At 48.7% G+C, this 17,500-nt stretch overlaps 1 protein-coding gene across 2 annotated transcripts in view; it reads right to left on the reverse strand.

The window, feature by feature from the left end:
- The window catches only part of LOC135830047 (protein mono-ADP-ribosyltransferase PARP4-like), a 62,352-nt gene that overhangs the window by 6,332 nt on the left and 38,520 nt on the right, over positions 1–17,500 (reverse strand). The window contains exons 30-41 of one of the 2 annotated variants that reach the window (XM_065342429.1): positions 17,298–17,378; positions 16,399–16,500; positions 15,007–15,139; positions 12,750–12,868; positions 11,364–11,468; positions 9,474–9,740; positions 9,266–9,325; positions 8,106–8,422; positions 7,389–7,435; positions 5,218–6,480; positions 3,734–3,814; positions 854–916 (exon numbers count right to left, since the gene is read on the reverse strand). In XM_065342429.1, the coding sequence (XP_065198501.1) occupies positions 854–916; positions 3,734–3,814; positions 5,218–6,480; positions 7,389–7,435; positions 8,106–8,422; positions 9,266–9,325; positions 9,474–9,740; positions 11,364–11,468; positions 12,750–12,868; positions 15,007–15,139; positions 16,399–16,500; positions 17,298–17,378 (2,638 nt within the window). The remainder of the gene's footprint in view (positions 1–853; positions 917–3,733; positions 3,815–5,217; positions 6,481–7,388; positions 7,436–8,105; positions 8,423–9,265; positions 9,326–9,473; positions 9,741–11,363; positions 11,469–12,749; positions 12,869–15,006; positions 15,140–16,398; positions 16,501–17,297; positions 17,379–17,500) is intronic. The other variant, XM_065342430.1, reaches the window with a different exon arrangement.

Consider the following 17,500-nt stretch of genomic DNA (forward strand, 5'->3'; position numbering starts at 1 on the left):
AGACAGAGAGACAGAGAGAGACAGAGACAGGGAGAGAGAGAGAGACAGAGAGAGAGAGAGAGACAGAGAGAGAGAGAGAGAGAGAGAGAGAGAGACAGAGAGAGAGACAGAGGTAGAGAGAGAGAGAGAGAGAGAGAGAGAGAGAGAGAGAGAGAGAGAGAGAGAGAGAGAGAGAGAGAGAGAGAGAGAGAGACAGACAGAGAGAGAGAGAGAGAGAGAGAGAGAGAGAGAGAGAGAGAGAGAGAGAGAGAGAGAGAGAGAGAGAGAGAGAGAGAGAGAGAGAGGAGAGAGAGAGAGAGAGGAGAGAGAGAGAGAGAGAGAGAGAGGGGGGGGGGAAGAGAGAGAGAGAGAGAGAGAGGGGGGGGGGAGAGAGAGAGAGATGTGGGGGGGGGGGAGAGAAAGCTAGATGACGGGATTGGGTAGCTATGGCAACTATCGGAGCGTAAGGAGCTACCCATGCCAAAGAAATAATAAGGTGCCTTACGGGAACGGGGAAAGCCATGTGTATGGAGTGCAGGCCAGCGGGGTAATATGTATGGGGGAACAAAGTACCGAAGATGAGAACCTAACACTATGGGCAGGTGACATACAGACACCCTCATATCTCAGTTATCCAGACACCGAAGTTACGGGCACCCTCGGTCTACTGAGCACCCTTTGGGCGAGTTCTAGTGGAAATATTACTACTCTTTTGATAGATATGGAACGTGATTACGATGTCACCATTTCCACACAAAACGACAAAACGTATACGAATCGGAGTTATCGACATTTCCAAGTTGTGGGCAGTGCTTGGTCCCGGACCGCCCGGATAAACGAGGTAAGGGTGTAGTAGATCATACGCAGCACTTACGGTCTACTGATGCGTCTACCAGCTTGGACCTCGCAGACGATTCATACATTTTTCTCTTACGAACTGCAGAAACAACGCAGAGCATAGGAAATACAATGCAGCACGTATGGCCTGGCACGTCAGCCCCGGCATAATCGTAGAAGACACCCTCTGCGAACCGCTCACGCACCCAATCACCAGCAACCGTGCACCCTACGCCTTTGCTACTTGTACTCCGTATATCGTGTGCACATGCACATTCACATTCACATGTCTGAAGGTTTGTCATGACCAGTAAACGGGCAAGAAGCTCAGCAACACATTCAAAACGTATCGCGGACCACCCGACAGTAGTGACACTGGATATTGTACATGGATGTGTAGAACCAGCGAAGAGGCCCACTGATCGATCGCTCACAACGTTGTCCCTTCCAAACCAACTGGTAAAACGGCAATGCCGAGGACAACAGAGCAATGCTACACCTACAGTCAAACCTCATTAGGACGAACACTGATAAGGCGAACTTTCCTTTAGTACGAACTAGGGCCAATCCTAGGGTCGGCCAGGCATCATATCAAGTCAAAATTACTCGTTTAGGACGAACTCCTGTACGGCGAACTTTCGTGAAGACGAACTACAGTAAAACCTGTCAAGGCGACCACTCGGATAAGGCGACCACCTGCCCTGGAAGACCACCGCAACTAGGACCAGGGGATGCTATTTCCAGTCAAATTACCCTGGATAAGGCGACCAGCCGGTATCAGAGACCACATTTTGAAGGTCCCTTGAGCGGACGTCTTAGACAGGTTTCGCTGTAATGTCAAGCTGTAATGTCAAGCTGTAATGTCAAGCTGTAATGTCAAGCTGTAATGTCAAGCTGTAATGTCAAGCTGTAATGTCAAGCTGTAATGTCAAGCTGTAATGTCAAGCTGTAATGTCAAGCTGTAATGTCAAGCTGTAATGTCAAGCTGTAGTGTCAAGCTGTAATGTCAAGCTGTAATGTCAAGCTGTAATGTCAAGCTGTAATGTCAAGCTGTAATGTCAAGCTGTAATGTCAAGCTGTAATGTCAAGCATGATTTGAACAAAATCAGCATGTAGTATGAATTTCCGGTCCCCGTGGGCGCGCTGGCTGTAGTTTTTTTTCCGATAGTCAAGGCCTTTTTGAAGTATTTTTTTGGCAAAACATGTTACAAGGCGGAGGACATGCTGTCATGAATTCATTGAACATCGTATACTTACCTGTTGCTGGGCTATGTTCTGGAAAAAAAAAGTTTTACATTTGCCACAGCATGCACCTCCACATAAATACAATCCATAATCATATTATGATATGCATATCAGAAGGAAAACTCCCTTCAGCTGCATGCATATCAAGTTTTTGTCAGATCTGGATAAGAAGAACTTCCGATAAGGCAAACAAACTTGCTCGGTCCCTTCAAGTTCGTCCTAATGATGTTTGACTGTAGTTACTGTTGGGAAACTAGCCCGGGTTGGTACATACAATACAACTGCAGCTATGCATAATCTTCCCGACGTTTGGTTTTGCGCGGCAAGTCCACTTCAGCCGAACACACTGTGATACCAGCCCTGCAAAAAAAGGTCATGAACTCTGTGTGCGGCTATACTCACGAACGTACTAGAGCTGGCTGTACGTGCCAAACATGGGACAAGTTGCCCCGCAAAACGGCTGCAGCCATGTTTTATGCTTAGGTGTTTTGCGATCCAACTGGTAGTAATCTGCTTACGTCACCTGTTATGCTAGCACTGAGTTTTGTAAGTACAGTAAAAGTCCTCAAATCCAGACAGGTTGGGGCCCCAGTACTGCCGGCCGGTAACTAGGAATTGCCTGTGGCTCAGAACATACATACTTACTGCATACAAGGAAACATTTCTTTATGCCAATCAATAGTTTTTCGGGGTCGTATTTCGCTGAAAAGCCAATGTCGAAACTCAAGATGGGTCGGAAAGGAGCCTGGTAGACTGCCGTGCCCGGATTGTGGGGTGCCTGGATTGTGGGGTGCCCGGGTTGTGGGATGCCCGGGTTGTGGGGTGCCCGGATTGTGGGGTGCCCGGATTGTGGGGTGCCCGGGTTGTGGGGTGCCCGGGTTGTGGGGTGCCCGGGTTGTGGGTGCCCGGGTTGTGGGGTGCCCGGGTTGTGGGGTGCCCGGGTTGTGGGGTGCCCGGGTTGTGGGGTGCCCGGGTTGTGGGGTGCCCGGATTGTGGGGTGCCCGGGTTGTGGGGTGCCCGGGTTGTGGGGTGCCCGGGTTGTGGGGTGCCCGGGTTGTGGGGTGCCCGGGTTGTGGGGTGCCCGGGTTGTGGGGTGCCCGGATTGTGGGGTGCCCGGGTTGTGGGGTGCCCGGGTTGTGGGGTGCCCGGGTTGTGGGGTGCCCGAGTTGTGGGGTGCCCGGGTTGTGGGGTGCCCGGGTTGTGGGGTGCCCGGGTTGTGGGGTGCCCGGGTTGTGGGGTGCCCGGGTTGTGGGGTGCCCGGGTTGTGGGGTGCCCGGGTTGTGGGGTGCCCGGGTTGTGGGGTGCGCGGGTTGTGGGGTGCCCGGGTTGTGGGGTGCCCGGGTTGTGGGGTGCCCGGGTTGTGGGGTGCCCGGGTTGTGGGGTGCCCGGGTTGGGGTACTATTACTGTACAGTAACATCCGTCAAGCTGACCACTCTGAAAAGGCGACCACCTGGCCAAGAGGACCCAGGACCAAGGTATCTCATTGCCAGTCAAATTGCGGGGATACGGAGACCACCTGCATGCGGGACCACGTTTGTAACGTCTCTTGAGCAGTCGGCTTAGACGGGGATCACTGCATCTGCACTCCCCCAGCAGAGTTTACTGAGTATCGAGCAACTCATGGCACTCACAAACAAGAAAAGACAGGATGTTAAAACACCCTTCACTCACGCATAGCAAAGGCCGTCGGCGGCCTTCTGGAGGGCCTGGACTTGTCAAGTGCGTCAACTGGAGCAGCAGAGACAGCTGCAGCTGGAACAAGACAAGAGAGGGCAGGGGGGGGGGGGGAGGACTGGCATGAATGACACGGCTGCACAGGACCTTTCTACTAGTACTTTGCTTGTTACGATTCTTGTTTTCTTTTTCTGTTCCGGTTTAGTTATTACATGTATTTATATTATTCGGTGCAATATCAGCACCCCTTTCTCGCACCAAATTAATATTTTGCTACTGGACCATGCAACCCCCCCCCCCCTTTTTCGATGCCCTGTTGCAACGCTAACGCCGAGACCTCTGGTGGGTCGAGTTGCTCCCTGTACATCGGCTCGTCTTCCTTACATCCCCCGTGTCTTGTTTTGTGTTTGTCTCCACATATCCCTTTGTAGGGCTGTGTTCCCAGTAAAAAAGTAAAAATAAAAAAAGGATGCGAAACGTAGAGCCACATGGCCACAGAGAACCACAGTGAAGTTGTCCAGGGGGGCAAGTAACGCAGTGCAGAATGTGTACGTGTGTGGGCGCGCGTGTGCGTGCGCGTGTGTAGGTGTGTGTGCAGGTCTCTGTAAGTGTGTACGATTGTGCGTGTGCGTGTGTGTGTGCACAAGTGTGTGTATGCGCGCTTGTGTGTTTCTCTTAAAACATAAACAAGCGCTTCCAAACCCTGTCTTGAGCCACAATAGACTCATGGCGGAAATTCATCATTGCGCCTTTTCTGGCAGAAGTATGGCCAAGTGTGAATGCTGTTTTCATTTAGTTTCATTCACAGTTCATCTGGTTCAGGATGTGTCGATCTACCGCTAGTTGTTGTTGATTTACCGGTTCAATATCAATAGTGTAAACCAACAAATTTCGGCCGGTGAGAAACTTTGGCCGATCTCGAAATGAAACTTTTGGCCGTCATTGAACTTTGGCCGATTGCGGTTTTCAAAACAGAAATCGATGGGCAGTTGTTGCTCTTACATGTAGCCATGGTTCAATTATGCATTATGTGCCTATTTGACAAACTTTGGCCTGCGATTCACTTTGGTCGGTAGGTACCAAGCGGCGAAATCGGTGAAATTAAATTGCAAGGGAAATTTAGTTGATTTACAACATGATCAATACCTGTTAATAAACCCCGGTTGTGGGTCGACCAGAGTACCACTTTAAATCTGTTTTTATTGGTCATAAGAGGTCGAATTGGAACGCCGCTTCAATCACCGTCGCTGCTATGTTCCAATTCCTGGCTCTTTTCATCTCTGGCTATGCCTGATTTGAGGCATCAGTGACCCAAAAGGTGTGAAAGACTGATGCCTCGTCTAAGGTCTGATCAGGCTGGGGACTCCCACTATCAAGGGGCAGGTCTGAAAGGGTCATGGGGGGGGGGGGGATCCCATTTCCCAGGTTCTTACCCCATTACTGTTACACGCACATGTCAGCAAAGACAGAACGCAACGTACTTTCGCTGGTTAACGAACTCAAGTAGTGATCCAGGGCCTGGATCGCACTCTGCTCTTCTAGCTGCAGCTTCTGCTGCTGCTGCTCCTGTTGACCCTCCTGCTGACGATCAGCAGCTGACAGCAGCAGCAGCTCTTGTACTTTTTGTTGTTGTAGTTGTAGTTGTTGTTGCTGCTGCTGCTTCTTCTGCTGCTGCTGTTGCTGTTGCTGCTGCGTCTGCTGCTGCTGCTGTTGCTGCTGCTGCTTCTGCTGCTGCTGCTGTTGCTGCTGCTGCAACTGGTAGAGACGTTGATTTTGCTGGTGTTTATGAATCTGCTGCTGCTGCACCTGCTGTTGCACTCGTTGCTGCTGCATCTGTTGCTGCATATGTTGCTGCATCTGTTGCTGCATCGGTTGCTGCACCGGTTGCTGCATCGGTTGCTGCATATGTTGCTCCATCTGTTGCTGCATCGGTTGCTGCATATGTTGCTGCATCTGTTGCTGCATCGGTTGCTGCATCTGTTGCTGCATCGGTTGCTGCATCTGTGGCTGCGGCATGCCCTGGTGCTGGTGTGGAATTGCCTTCCCCTTTTCCTGATTAAAGAACAGACCAGTTGGCGCAGTTGGTACGTCTGCGCTTCTAGGATTGGAGAGCGCTTGGCTGGAAGCAGCTGGTGAGTACGCAACTGGTGGACGGGAATACGAATGTAAACGTGCGGAGTCCACAGGTGTCATCTGGACGCATTCCTCTGCGAACGATGCTCCCAGAGCAGCCGAGTGTACACGCGCGGGTAAGGATGGACGGGACAGGGACGGTACGGTTGGGCAGTACGGCGGTGAGGTTGCGGAGCTCAAGGTGTTCAGCTTGAAGACGTTAGATGCTGCGTTGAACGCTGCGGTCAGGGCAGCTGGAGGGACAGTCGACTTTGAGGATGGGCGGGGCGGTGATGTGGGGGAGTACGAGGGTGAGGTGGGGGAGTACGAAGGTGCGGTGGGGGAGTAGGAGGGTGCGGTGGGGGAGTAGGTTGATGCGGTGGGGGAGTACGAAGGTGAAGTTGGGGAGTACGAAGGTGATGTCGGGGAGTAGGAAGGTGATGTCGGGGAGTAGGAAGGTGAAGTTGGGGAGTATGAAGGTGAAGTTGGGGAGTACGAAGGTGATGTCGGGGAGTAGGAAGGTAAGGTGGGGGACTCAGCTGGTGCAGCCAGCGCAAACAAATGTACAGTCGACTTCATGGTAGCACGGTCACGAAGTCTTCCAGCCGCAATGGGCATGTCGAGTTGATGTCCTGGTGGTGACAGATGGCATAACACAGTAGAAAGGTCAATGCACCATGTGCGGAATAGATGTGCATGCACGCACGTACGCACAAACGCATGTGCGCACATATAAACACACATACATACACAAAGACACACACACATACATACATACATACATACATACATACATACATACATACATACACAAACACACACACACGGTGAGAAGAGGCGGACATTTGAGGTCTATTCACAAAAAATGGCACCCCATCAGGTACATTATTAGTTTAGGCATTTAATGTGCTTCGTATATGCAGTATATATAATGTATGTGTGTGTGTGTGTGTGTGTGTGTGTGTGTGTGCGCGTGCGTGTGTGTGTGTGTGTGTGCGTGCGTGCGGGCGGGCGTGCGGGCGGGCGTGTATGTCCGTGTGCATATGTGTATGGGCACGCATGCATATGCAAGTGCATGTGTGTGCAGGAAGAGGATGGCAAATGTTTGCATTGTGTGTTTGCGTGAGCATTAATTTTATGTATGCATATGCATGCAAGTACACTCATACCTGGCTTATCCAGGCAGTCGGGACTGGGCACTGGCTGTAACGTTGAAATATCCCTAACTCCGAATCACATACATTTACATTTTGATGGAGAGAGGCCATAGATATGGCATATGACATCATTTTTCCCAGAAAAAGTGACAAAAAGAGTAGTAATATTTCCACTGAAACTCGCCCTAAGGGTGCCCGGTAGACCGAAGTGCCCGTAACTTTGGTGTCCGGAGGATAACCGAGGTATGGGTGTATGTACGCATGCTGTGTGTGTGGGGGGGGGGGGGGGGGGGTAGCAAGACGTTGGCTTGGACAGCGGTGGCGAAAGGCAAAGACTATGGATACCCTTTTCGCATCTAAGCAACGGGAAAATATACACTCACCAGCTTCCGGTCCAGTTTCGTCTGTTACAGCCATCTTTTTCTTCTCTCTGTTAGATAGGAATACATACATTATTATGACATGCACATGTACTTGACTTGTTACACCAGCCTCACCTTCTATCCTCTTTTACATGCACTACTAATACTATACTATGCGCTGTATTCATGTATTGTTCCCACTCACTTTCGAGGTTGACCTTAGATAGCACACTGGAGACCTTTTGATGCATTTCACTTTCAGCCGCACTTTTAGTTATCTACACTAACAGCTGTCCATACATCCTAATGCCCCTTTCAACAGTTGTCCTCCTGGTATTATTGCACGCCTACATGTATACGATGTATTGTACACCCTTCTATTCAGTTATTCCTCTACAACGTATTCCTCTTGCACAGGTGCCATGTCCCGACCTTTCCCATTCTTCTGCCCACACAATCATGTACCTTGTAGTTTGACCTTTTCTCCTTACTTCTCTCTGCTCTACGTATCCCCTGACCATAGGCTAGCTTACTTACTCACCCTATAAAAGCTGCTGCCTTTCTACTTGTAGTTTTCTACGGATTAGTTTTCTTGCCGATTAAGACCAGCTCTCCGCAGATCAGTTCCCTGTGGATTAGTTTCAGGCTAGATTACAGTGTATTACCTGAGAACACTTTCTCTCTCTCTCTCTGAATAAGTGTGCAATTCTGTATGATAATCATTATCCATTACTGTACCTTCGTGGTCTACCGACTGAGCGAAACCGGGACTTAACATTTCCTTTCTTTTTTTCCAGGCAGGCAAGGTCATCCATAACCTGGGGTTCAGACTCAGCTCGTGATGGCATGGTCATGGCTGATGCCACACGCAAGGGTGCTTGTTCGGACCAGAACTCATCGGCCGCAGCTGCTGCCTCCGCTGAGACGTGTCCACACTCAGATTCGAGAGCGGTGGATTGCGGCGCTGCCATAGCTGACCCGGTAGTGCGGGAGTGACGTGCACTTTCCGTGCTACCGGCAGAACTGAGGTCCATGCTGTCTTCCAAAATGTGAAACTGAGACATGACAGAAAGACAATGGAAACAGTTTTCAAGTCAGCATGCACTACTTCTAGAAACGTAATACTGCAAAAGCCATGCATAATAACGAAGTGCTAACTCTAACGAGTTAACGAGGAGAAATCTGTCATTAAAATTGAAATCGTTATACAGAAATCGATACATATACTGTCGTGTTGAGCGTCGAAAATGAGTGAGAATCGTTACCTTTGGTATTCGTTAACTAGTCAATTTTGGGAAATCGTTATAATTGTATGCGCCTCGTTAGTATAATGGCTTTACAGTGTCTACTGTTTATTCTTCAGGGTACAAGGGCTTGGTGTGCGGGCCAGGGAGTGTAAGGCTTGGTGTGCGGGCCAGGGGGTGTAAGGGTTGGTGTGCGGGCCAGGGGGTGTAAGGGTTGGTGTGCGGGACATGATACAAATACCTGGGAGTACGGGGTAGAAGTTGGTGTATGGGTTAGGGGTTGGTGTACTGGGGTACGGGTTGGTGTACCGGGGTAGCGGTTGGTGTATGGGGGTAGGGGTCGGTGTACGGGGGTAGGGGTCGGTGTACGGGGGAAGGGATTGGTGTATGGGGGAAGGGGTTAGTGTACGGGGTAGGGGTTGGTGCACGGGGGGGGGGGGCAGGGGTTGGTGTACGGGGGTAGGGGCTGGTGTATGGGAGAAGGGGTTGGTGTATGGGGTAGGGGTTATTAGACAAAGAAACACAGAGAGATCATCAAGATCAAAGTCCACTGTGCTCCAATTGTTTGCAATGCAATTTCTCAAAACGTTGCATTACGTATTTTCTCAGCAACCTAGCCGGCCAGTTTCCAATGAATGGAAGGAAACTGCTGACCTTTTCATTGTTCACAGAGGTCTTCTTCTTCTTTTTCTTCTTCTTTTTTTCCAGTGAGACCTGGTGCGAAAGAAACACAGAGAGATCATCAAGATCAAAGTCCACTGTGCTCCAATTGTTTGCAATGCAATTTCTCAAAACGTTGCATTACGTATTTTCTCAGCAACCTAGCCGGCCAGTTTCCAATGAATGGAAGGAAACTGCTGACCTTTTCATTGTTCACAGAGGTCTTCTTCTTCTTTTTCTTCTTCTTTTTTTCCAGTGAGACCTGGTGCGAATCGCTCAACGATGGTATTCTCTGCAACATTGCCTTCTCCTGTTGTCCGACGGCAACGGGCATATCCTGCATCTCCGCTGATCCAGACAGGACATTCTCCGGTTGCGCAAGCTGCTCCATTTCCATCTCTTCGTCGTCACACATAAAACCATCAAGAAGGAGATCATCATCGTAGGCCGCCGGTTGATTCAGAGAGCTCTGCATGGCAACAAGCAAATACAGAACCCCCAGCCATAGCCGGTGAGAAGCAGCCAGGGACTGAACTCACCCCGACACATGCGCCAGCAAAATTCCCATGCACCGGAACAAACATCAACAAAATACTTCAGTTTGCATCAGCAAAATTTCCTAGCGGATTTCAATGAAAAATTTCAGTAAAAACATAAAGCATCCTGGATTATTTTCCAAAAAATTTACACATTTTGACGCAGCAGCCATTTATACTTTACTCTGTTTCGAAGCAAATGTGCGCACGCACACACACAGGCACGCATGCACACACACACACACACACACACACACACACACACACACACACACACACACACACACACACACACACACACACACACACACACACACACACACACTCACACATACACACACAAACACATGCACGCGCGCACACACACACACACACACACGGACGCGCACCTTCCTTCCTTCGCCCACTGCCACAACTGGCTACGGGTCCCCAAGCGGCACGACTCGAAGGGGAGTACTGGCTTCGGGACGTGGCATGGGTCATGGTTTGCTCCGGCAGGACAGGAACAGGCTATTTCACTCTTTGTATATGTATACAGCTTTTTCAGAGCGAAAGAGGATGCAGCTATGTCAAGAGATGTCTTGGGGACCACGTATGGAGACCGGAGAAAGGAGTGGCTTTTACTATTGAATACAGGATATCATACTTAGACGAATATTAGCCCCACTTTTTGAAATCAAGGGTAAAAAAGTGGGTGCGACTTACAATCTAGCATGAACTACTACTGAAGTGAATATATCGCAGCAATATTGCTCAAATCTGCAAAATGGGATGCGTCTTACAATCGAGTGCGACGTATAATCGGGGAAATACGGTATTTAATCGCGTTCGGACAGAAAGCATTACGACTATGGTAGTACAGTCGTCCCTCTCTAATCCCCCGGCACTTGTTTATCCAGCACCCTTGCAAACCAGCACACTTTCTGGAAAAACGGATTTTTTCAGTTCATTTTCTACGCTTTAATCCGGCAGTTGAATTCCGCCTGCAGCAGCGATTTTCTGCAACAAATCACTCAAACTGTGCAGAATTCGATTTTCTAATCCAGCAGTTGTACATCGCATACCGTAAGGGAGCATTGTAACATACACAACACATGTAACATACACTCGGGAATATCCTATGCTAGTGCATAGGATATTCCCAAGTGTATGTTATAGACATGCATTCCACAAAGTACTTGGATTGACACAGAAAATTGCTACGTTTTGACGTACGACACAAACATGTATGTTAATACAAATGTAGGTGGGCCAGGTTGGAGGGCAGGATTTGATAATCCAGCACCCTTGTTTATCCAGCAGAAAATGCCGTTGCAAAAAGGTGCCGGATTAGAGAGGGACGACTGCACAGTCAGACCTCGCTTATCCGGTCCCCTTTCATCCGGTCCTCTTTCATCCGGATCCCTTGCCGTCCGGACGAAAACCGTTGGCTACCAATTTACAGCATATGCCATGCATGCATACAGTATGTGTGTTCGATTATCGGGTTCCCTCGCCTATCCGGATATCTTTTTGTGGAAAACGGATGTGTGCGGTTAAGCGAGGTCTGACTGTACCTGTAAGGAAAGACGTTGATACACTGGACTCCTGGAGCGGCTTCTCATGGACGCTCTGTTCAGCTCTGTATTGTCACAGCTCATATACATTTCCTCCTCCACACCCTGTTGAAAGAAAACAGCAAACGCAGCAAGTTCCCGGTTAGGAATAGGCACGACACTCAAGCCAACATTCTTTACAACAGAGAGACAGGCAAGCAGAAACAGCGGACGGACGAACAAACAGAAACAGAGAACGGATAGACAGAGACAGCGGATGGACAAACAGAGGCAGTGGATGGACAAACACACAGAAACAGATGATGGACAAACACACAGAAACAGAGGCTGGACAAACAGAGGCAGTGGATGGACAAACACACAGAAACAGAGGATGGACAAACAGAGGCAGTGGATGGACAAACACACAGAAACAGAGGATGGACAAACAGAGGCAGTGGATGGACAAACACACAGAAACAGAGGGTAGACAGATAGAGGTAGCAGATAGACAAACAGAGGTAACGGATTGACAGACAAACAGAAACAGAGCACAGCTAGACAGAGACAGCGGATGGATACTGGCTTTTCTGGCACTTTGTTTGTGCCAAGCGGTACCGCCCTTGGAGAAGCCAGGCCAAACCAAGACGACTACAAAAGCCCTCAAACCCAGATCACATGCGATGCAGATTATGAATATACGAACATGATGACGCGGACAAGATGACGCGTGAAAAAACCAGATCTGCACATGCTGGTGATGATAAGGCCACTGCTCGTAAGCAGACCAGAGTTTTCCATTGGCTCCTCAAAACATGGCACCAGTCGAGACACGGCTCTAATTCAGGAGTACAATTGTTGTGATTCAGCGATCAAATGATGCCAAAACCAAAGCAGGGCAACAAGAATGCGCACAGACGGAAGTATACACACACACGGACCTGCACGCGCATGCACACGCACACACGCACGCACACACACACACACACACACACACACACACACACACACACACATGTGCGCATGCATTAATATATTCACGCTAGCACACACACTTGTACTTGTACTTGCTTGTACTTGATCACTGCCAAAACTGGTCACGTGGGTATCCCCGGGAGAGGGGAGAGAGACTCAAAAGGAATCTTGGAAAGATGACTCAATTGGCCATTGAACCACCCAACGGCCGACACCCCCTGAAATCCCCCAAACTAGGGTGGACTTGAAATGATCCCACTTATGGGCTCACCACACCTCAGTAAGTGGGTGAGGACAAGGTGCAGAAAAGGATTGACGGCATCAGGGTATCCGTCCCGGCACACACACACACACGCACACATACGCGCACACGCGCACACACTCACACACCCACACCCACACCCACATTTCAATAACCATACTTATACTTACGAAACCGTAAAGACGCGGTGGCAGCTCTGCCTGCTCTTCGTACGTTTCCAGATCACACTCTTCGTACGTTTCCAGATCACACTCTTCGTACGTTTCCAGATCACACTTTTCAGGCAGGACTTAACAGGAACGAGAAACAACAACATGGAATCAGGCAAACAGTTAAAAACATGTTCGCACGGCAATAGAAAGAGCGTGCGATTGGCTCAGACATACAGTATTCATATCTTCAACAACAAGCGAAGGAGCGAGGGCCAATGAAGTACAAGTTATGTCCACTAACGCCACCAGTTGCTTTACAATCAGCTCATGCGATTAGTTCCTTTGCAGTTCCTTGGTCCTGACTTTTTCCCGGTATAAATAATTCATCATTGGCTCTCCACCCGAGTCTTACAAGTGAAGAATTTGAGTACAATCTACTATAGGATCCTAATTGGCCATTCGTTGTCTTGATCGAAATCGAAAGACAGCCGTACCATAAGACAACATTTGAATCAGATACAGTATAGTGTAGCAGGAAATTTTCGGACAGAAGTATTTTCGGACAAAGCCGAATCTCGACCTTTCGTACAGACTTCATTTTCGTGCAGCGCTGCATGCTAAATGCACGTGTTCGCAAGCAGTACGATAGTGTAAAAAATTTGTTCACATGAACAAATTTTAGTATGGAACTTTAGTTCCGTACACTGCCTCTGTTGTACTAAAATTAATATTATTTTTAGTACCAAAGAGGCAGTGTACGAAATCGTCCGAAAATATATTCCGTCCGAAAATTTCCTACTATACGGTAAGTGCTATTCAGAGACTGCGGATGATTGTGTTCATATCATTCTTATTTTTATTGCAACAATCTTTTTAGATTATTGACTATTTCCGTTCTACGTGTCTACTCATTGCTTAGAGGGAACAATGCAAACGGGAAAGTCTGAAGAAAACGTTCTATGTGTATACATGAGGGCTTTCAAAACTTTTGCCCACGTGCAAATCTCTGCTGCGACAAAGAGCAAACATCCACTGCAACAAATTGTGGCAATTGTCTTCTGGGCCAAAGGGTAGGTTTCTGCTGCGACGGAGAATACCGAATTTTCCGGAGTATAAGCCACACTTTAAACACTGAAAATTCGCCCCAAAAAAGGGAGGGGCGCGGCTTAGGGGCCATCCGTAAATATAGATATTTATTTAGAAACGAAAACTAGTCGTTTAGGGGGGGGGGGGGGTTGAGCGCCTGTTCGTTTCTCGAAAACTATCGATGCACAGTTTGTATGTGCGGGCACGTCCAGAAAAATATCGAAAAAAATCGATACTATGCATCGTTTCTATGTGTTCGTTTCTGTGGGGGGGGGGGGGAGGGTTGTTGAAGAGAAATGACTAGTTTTCGTTTCCAAATAAATATCGGTATTTACGGATGACCCCTTTTACTCCGATGCTCAAATTGACAATGATGAATAGGGTAGATGTCTGTATTTCGTGGAAAGGGGGGGAGGGGGGGGGGTGGCTTATACACCAGTGAGGCTTTTACTCTTGAAAATACGGGAAATGTCTGCTGTAACAAAGAAAAAGATTTTGCTGTATAGCATTTTTAACTCGGATGGAGAGCCAAGGATTAAAATTAAAAAAAAAGACGACAATAAGCTTACAAGTTATCCGTTTTGTCCAACACTAACGCGTATGAGCAGAATACTATCAGTTTTTCAGTTTTTGTGCCTATTGTTGCACATTTTTGGCTCAACAGTATTCTGCTTATAACCGTTAGTGTTGGACAAAACGGATAACTTAGAAATGTACCCAATGCTGTAGACAGCAAGCTGTTTCGGCCATAAAGGTCTCATCAGTACAGCTACGAGCTAAATAGGCCGAGCTACCAGCCATGGTGCAAAGGAGGCACCACAGACATTAAGGTAGCTCGTCGCTCTAGCGCCAGAGTGCTCAAACTACAAAATGTAGCGGGCATTGCGCGATGCAGCAGCACTAGAGCAGCCTACTGAGAGTGCTCAACAAGGCGAAAGCCGAGTAACTTAGAAATGTATAGTATTTTCCAGTTCTTTTTTTCTTTTTTTCATGGTTCGCGGCAGACTCTGCTAGAGGCCGAGTTTTCCGCATCTGCAGGAACACCACCACCCTTCAAGGATCAAGGCGCAGATGCAGCTCCTAAGGCGGTGGGAGGCGAGTAGATCAGCTCACCAGCAAGTGGTCAAAGACCGAACATCCCACTCACTGCATCCAAGTTTTCCAGTTCTCCTATACTATATTCACTCACCGAATGACTCAGATTCGTCTTTCTCTGCTAGCTTCAAATCTTCCTTGAATGACAGATATCCGAGACTGTCTACATCCTCTGCAAACACCAAACCAGCTATGCTGGGCCCGGTGGTGCTGTCAAACTTCTCTCCCTGGGCAGTGGGCAGAGAGCAGATGACGTTGAGAGCATCACAGTTTGAATGCTGCACTTGGGCGTCATGTATGTACAGTAAAACTTGTGACTAACAACCAAACCTTGGGGCCAAAGAAAGCGGTCTTTAATGGCAGGTGGTCCTTAGTTAGAGGTTTGCACCGCACAACCATACAGTAAAACCTGCGACTAAAGACCACCCGGCCCTTGGCGCCAGAGAAAGCGGTCTTTAGTGGCAGGTGGTCTTTAGTTAGCGGTTTGCACTGCACAACCATATTATGAATGTGAGACCGTCCGTGCCTGGCGAAGTGGTCTGTAGTACCAGGCTGGTCGCTAGTCACGGTGGTCTTTAGTTACAGGTTTTACTGTAGTACCAGGCTGGTCGCTAGTCACGGTGGTCTTTAGTTACAGGTTGTACGGTACATGTACATGTTCAACCAGCGTGTCAAAGGAGGCACCAACCAATTTCCAATGCGGGTGCAGGGGCAGCAGATACGCTACTGTCACTACGTTATTGACCGTACCACGTTTTGTGCTCCGGTACACCACTGATCAGTGCATTCCTCTGTCCTCTTATTGTTTGAACCAGCTCTGCCTCTCAGGATTGAGCACTCTCTTGGGCAGCCTGGAACCTCTCTGTTTTCAGTACAGTGGTATTATGATTCAGGCTCGAAATTACGATTTTCTTCAGGGAAGGCCTGTAAGCTGCCGTATTGCCCGGTGCCAACACTGTCCAGTAGAACCTGTCAAGGCGACCACTTGGATAAGGCGACCACTTGTCCGAGAAGACCACTGAAACCACGACCAAGGGATTCTATTTCCAGTCAGACGACCCTGGATACGGAGACCACCTGGTAACAGAGACCACGACTTGAAGGTCCCTTGAGCGGTCGTCTTAGACAGGTTTCACTGTGCCTGTATTGCAAATGATGAGCTTTTTAAAAGTGCGACAAGCTTGTGTACATGGAAAGAACCAAAACTGGAATTATGACATTGTGTCTCTTAGAGGAACATGACGGGGGGGGGGGGGTGTTCGAAAGGGGAAGAGAGAGGAGAGAGCAAGGCAGAGAGGGGAGTGTGGGGGGGGGGGGGGAAGCTACGCATCCAATACCTGCTAGACCTGCTAGAGCTGATCTCCAGTTAGTGGGAGGGAGTTGATGATGAGGTGGGCCTTCGTTTACCATGGATAATACAGAACAATGTATGTGCAAGAACTGCATGTAGGGCAGTTGCCACGTCGGTCTCTCTCACGTCACATACCTTCTCACGCTCTTCAATGGCGACAAAGCTGGTGAACTGGCTGACCAACGAGTGCTTCTTGCTGATGTCAATGATGTAGTCCTTGCGATTGCGTTTCATCAGCTGTGAAAGCAGACAGCAAGCACCAGTATAGATTGAAATAACTACACCAAGACGCCGAGGGCGACAGGCTGCGACCTTTCCCATGGCGTTAGGCCAAATGACGCACAGCAAGCCGACAGCTGTAATGCAGTGTCCGCTCGCAGTGGCAACGAGCTGTTCTGGTGAAATGCTCCGTGTAACTACGTGTACGCTAGTCACATTGAGGACTGGTAGGGACATGCCTAGGGGGAGACTACAGGGCATTTCAAAACTATAGACGCGTAGGGGTTTTGAAATATTTCAAATTTGGCTGGAACTTTTTGAGAATAGTTTTCGGAATATTGCTCAGGATCGCTCCACAATTACTCTCATATTATAGTTTCTAAAGGATTGGATAACAGACGCCCAATTTTGAAAAAATTATGCACAAAGTGATCACAGATTTTATGTGGTATAGATGCTGACATAACGGTTTTTGCCTAGGTACGCGTCTATAGTTTTGAAATGGACTGTAGCATGATTGCGCATTAGCAGAGTGGCAAATTCATCAAGAAGAGAACATGCCATGAAAGCAAACAAAACAATGTGCATGATGTCACGCTTGTGAACTCACATGCCAATTAGCACCTGTACAAACAAATACAGTTGTGCACAGGGATACAAACACACACACACACAGTATTCGAGTACATGTCCAAGTGAACATACGCGCAGGACACATGCACGTACAAGCACAAAGCTACACACGCACACACACGCACACACACACACACACACACACACACACACATACACACACAGCGCACTCGGGCACGCACCTCGTGCTCAAGAGGGTCGGGGTGTAGCGCTCCCTCCTCCCAGTCTCTGATCACAGCGCGTGCCGTCAAGCGATGAAGTATCTACATCAGGGACAACATACAAGAAATAGCATGTACTGTGCTGTCGTGTACAACACCCTGCACGTAACACACCACTTGCAGCGGTGTCGGACACGCGACAGTCACTACGGTATTGACCGTAC

Source organism: Sycon ciliatum, chromosome 13 (genome assembly GCF_964019385.1).
Source record: "Sycon ciliatum chromosome 13, ocSycCili1.1, whole genome shotgun sequence".
Taxonomy (NCBI): Eukaryota; Metazoa; Porifera; class Calcarea; order Leucosolenida; family Sycettidae; genus Sycon; species Sycon ciliatum.